Below are 399 nucleotides of genomic sequence, written 5' to 3' on the forward strand. Positions count from 1 at the left end.
GTCTTTGGAGGCTTCACGACCACCATGTACACGTCGATGAACGGGTACTTTGTCTTTGGAGTAACAGGGTGCTACATCGAAGGCTTCTTTGCCACGCTGGGTGGTGAGTTCTGCGGATTCTCAAACATCTTCTGCCAGGCGTTGCCCACAGTTTAGGGAGGGGGTGGGGGAAGACGCCCAGATGACCTTGGAAACACGTGGTGTCTGGAAGGTCCTTGTTCTGCTGATGCGGACCAAGGCGGTTGCAGGGTTTCTGGGTGGGAGGTGGAGAAAGTGACAAATGACTTTTTTTTGACCCAGCTTTGGTAGCCACCAGCTCAGCATCTTGAGAACAAGCGGTGCAGCAAGGAAAAGTGCCGGTAGCGGATTTGGCAGCTGTGGGAGCTGCCCATCTTTTTG

At 53.9% G+C, this 399-nt stretch overlaps 1 protein-coding gene across 1 annotated transcript in view; it reads left to right on the top strand.

The window, feature by feature from the left end:
* LOC104501370 (rhodopsin-like) overlaps positions 1–399 on the top strand; it is a gene marked incomplete at its 3' end in the record, with an annotated part of 2,898 nt that overhangs the window by 410 nt on the left and 2,089 nt on the right. The window contains exon 2 of the mRNA XM_010145170.1: positions 2–103. Coding sequence (XP_010143472.1) covers positions 2–103 — 102 coding nt within the window. The remainder of the gene's footprint in view (position 1; positions 104–399) is intronic.

This window comes from Buceros rhinoceros, unplaced genomic scaffold (assembly GCF_000710305.1).
Source record: "Buceros rhinoceros silvestris isolate BGI_N320 unplaced genomic scaffold, ASM71030v1 scaffold33911, whole genome shotgun sequence".
NCBI classification, from domain to species: domain Eukaryota; kingdom Metazoa; phylum Chordata; class Aves; order Bucerotiformes; family Bucerotidae; genus Buceros; species Buceros rhinoceros.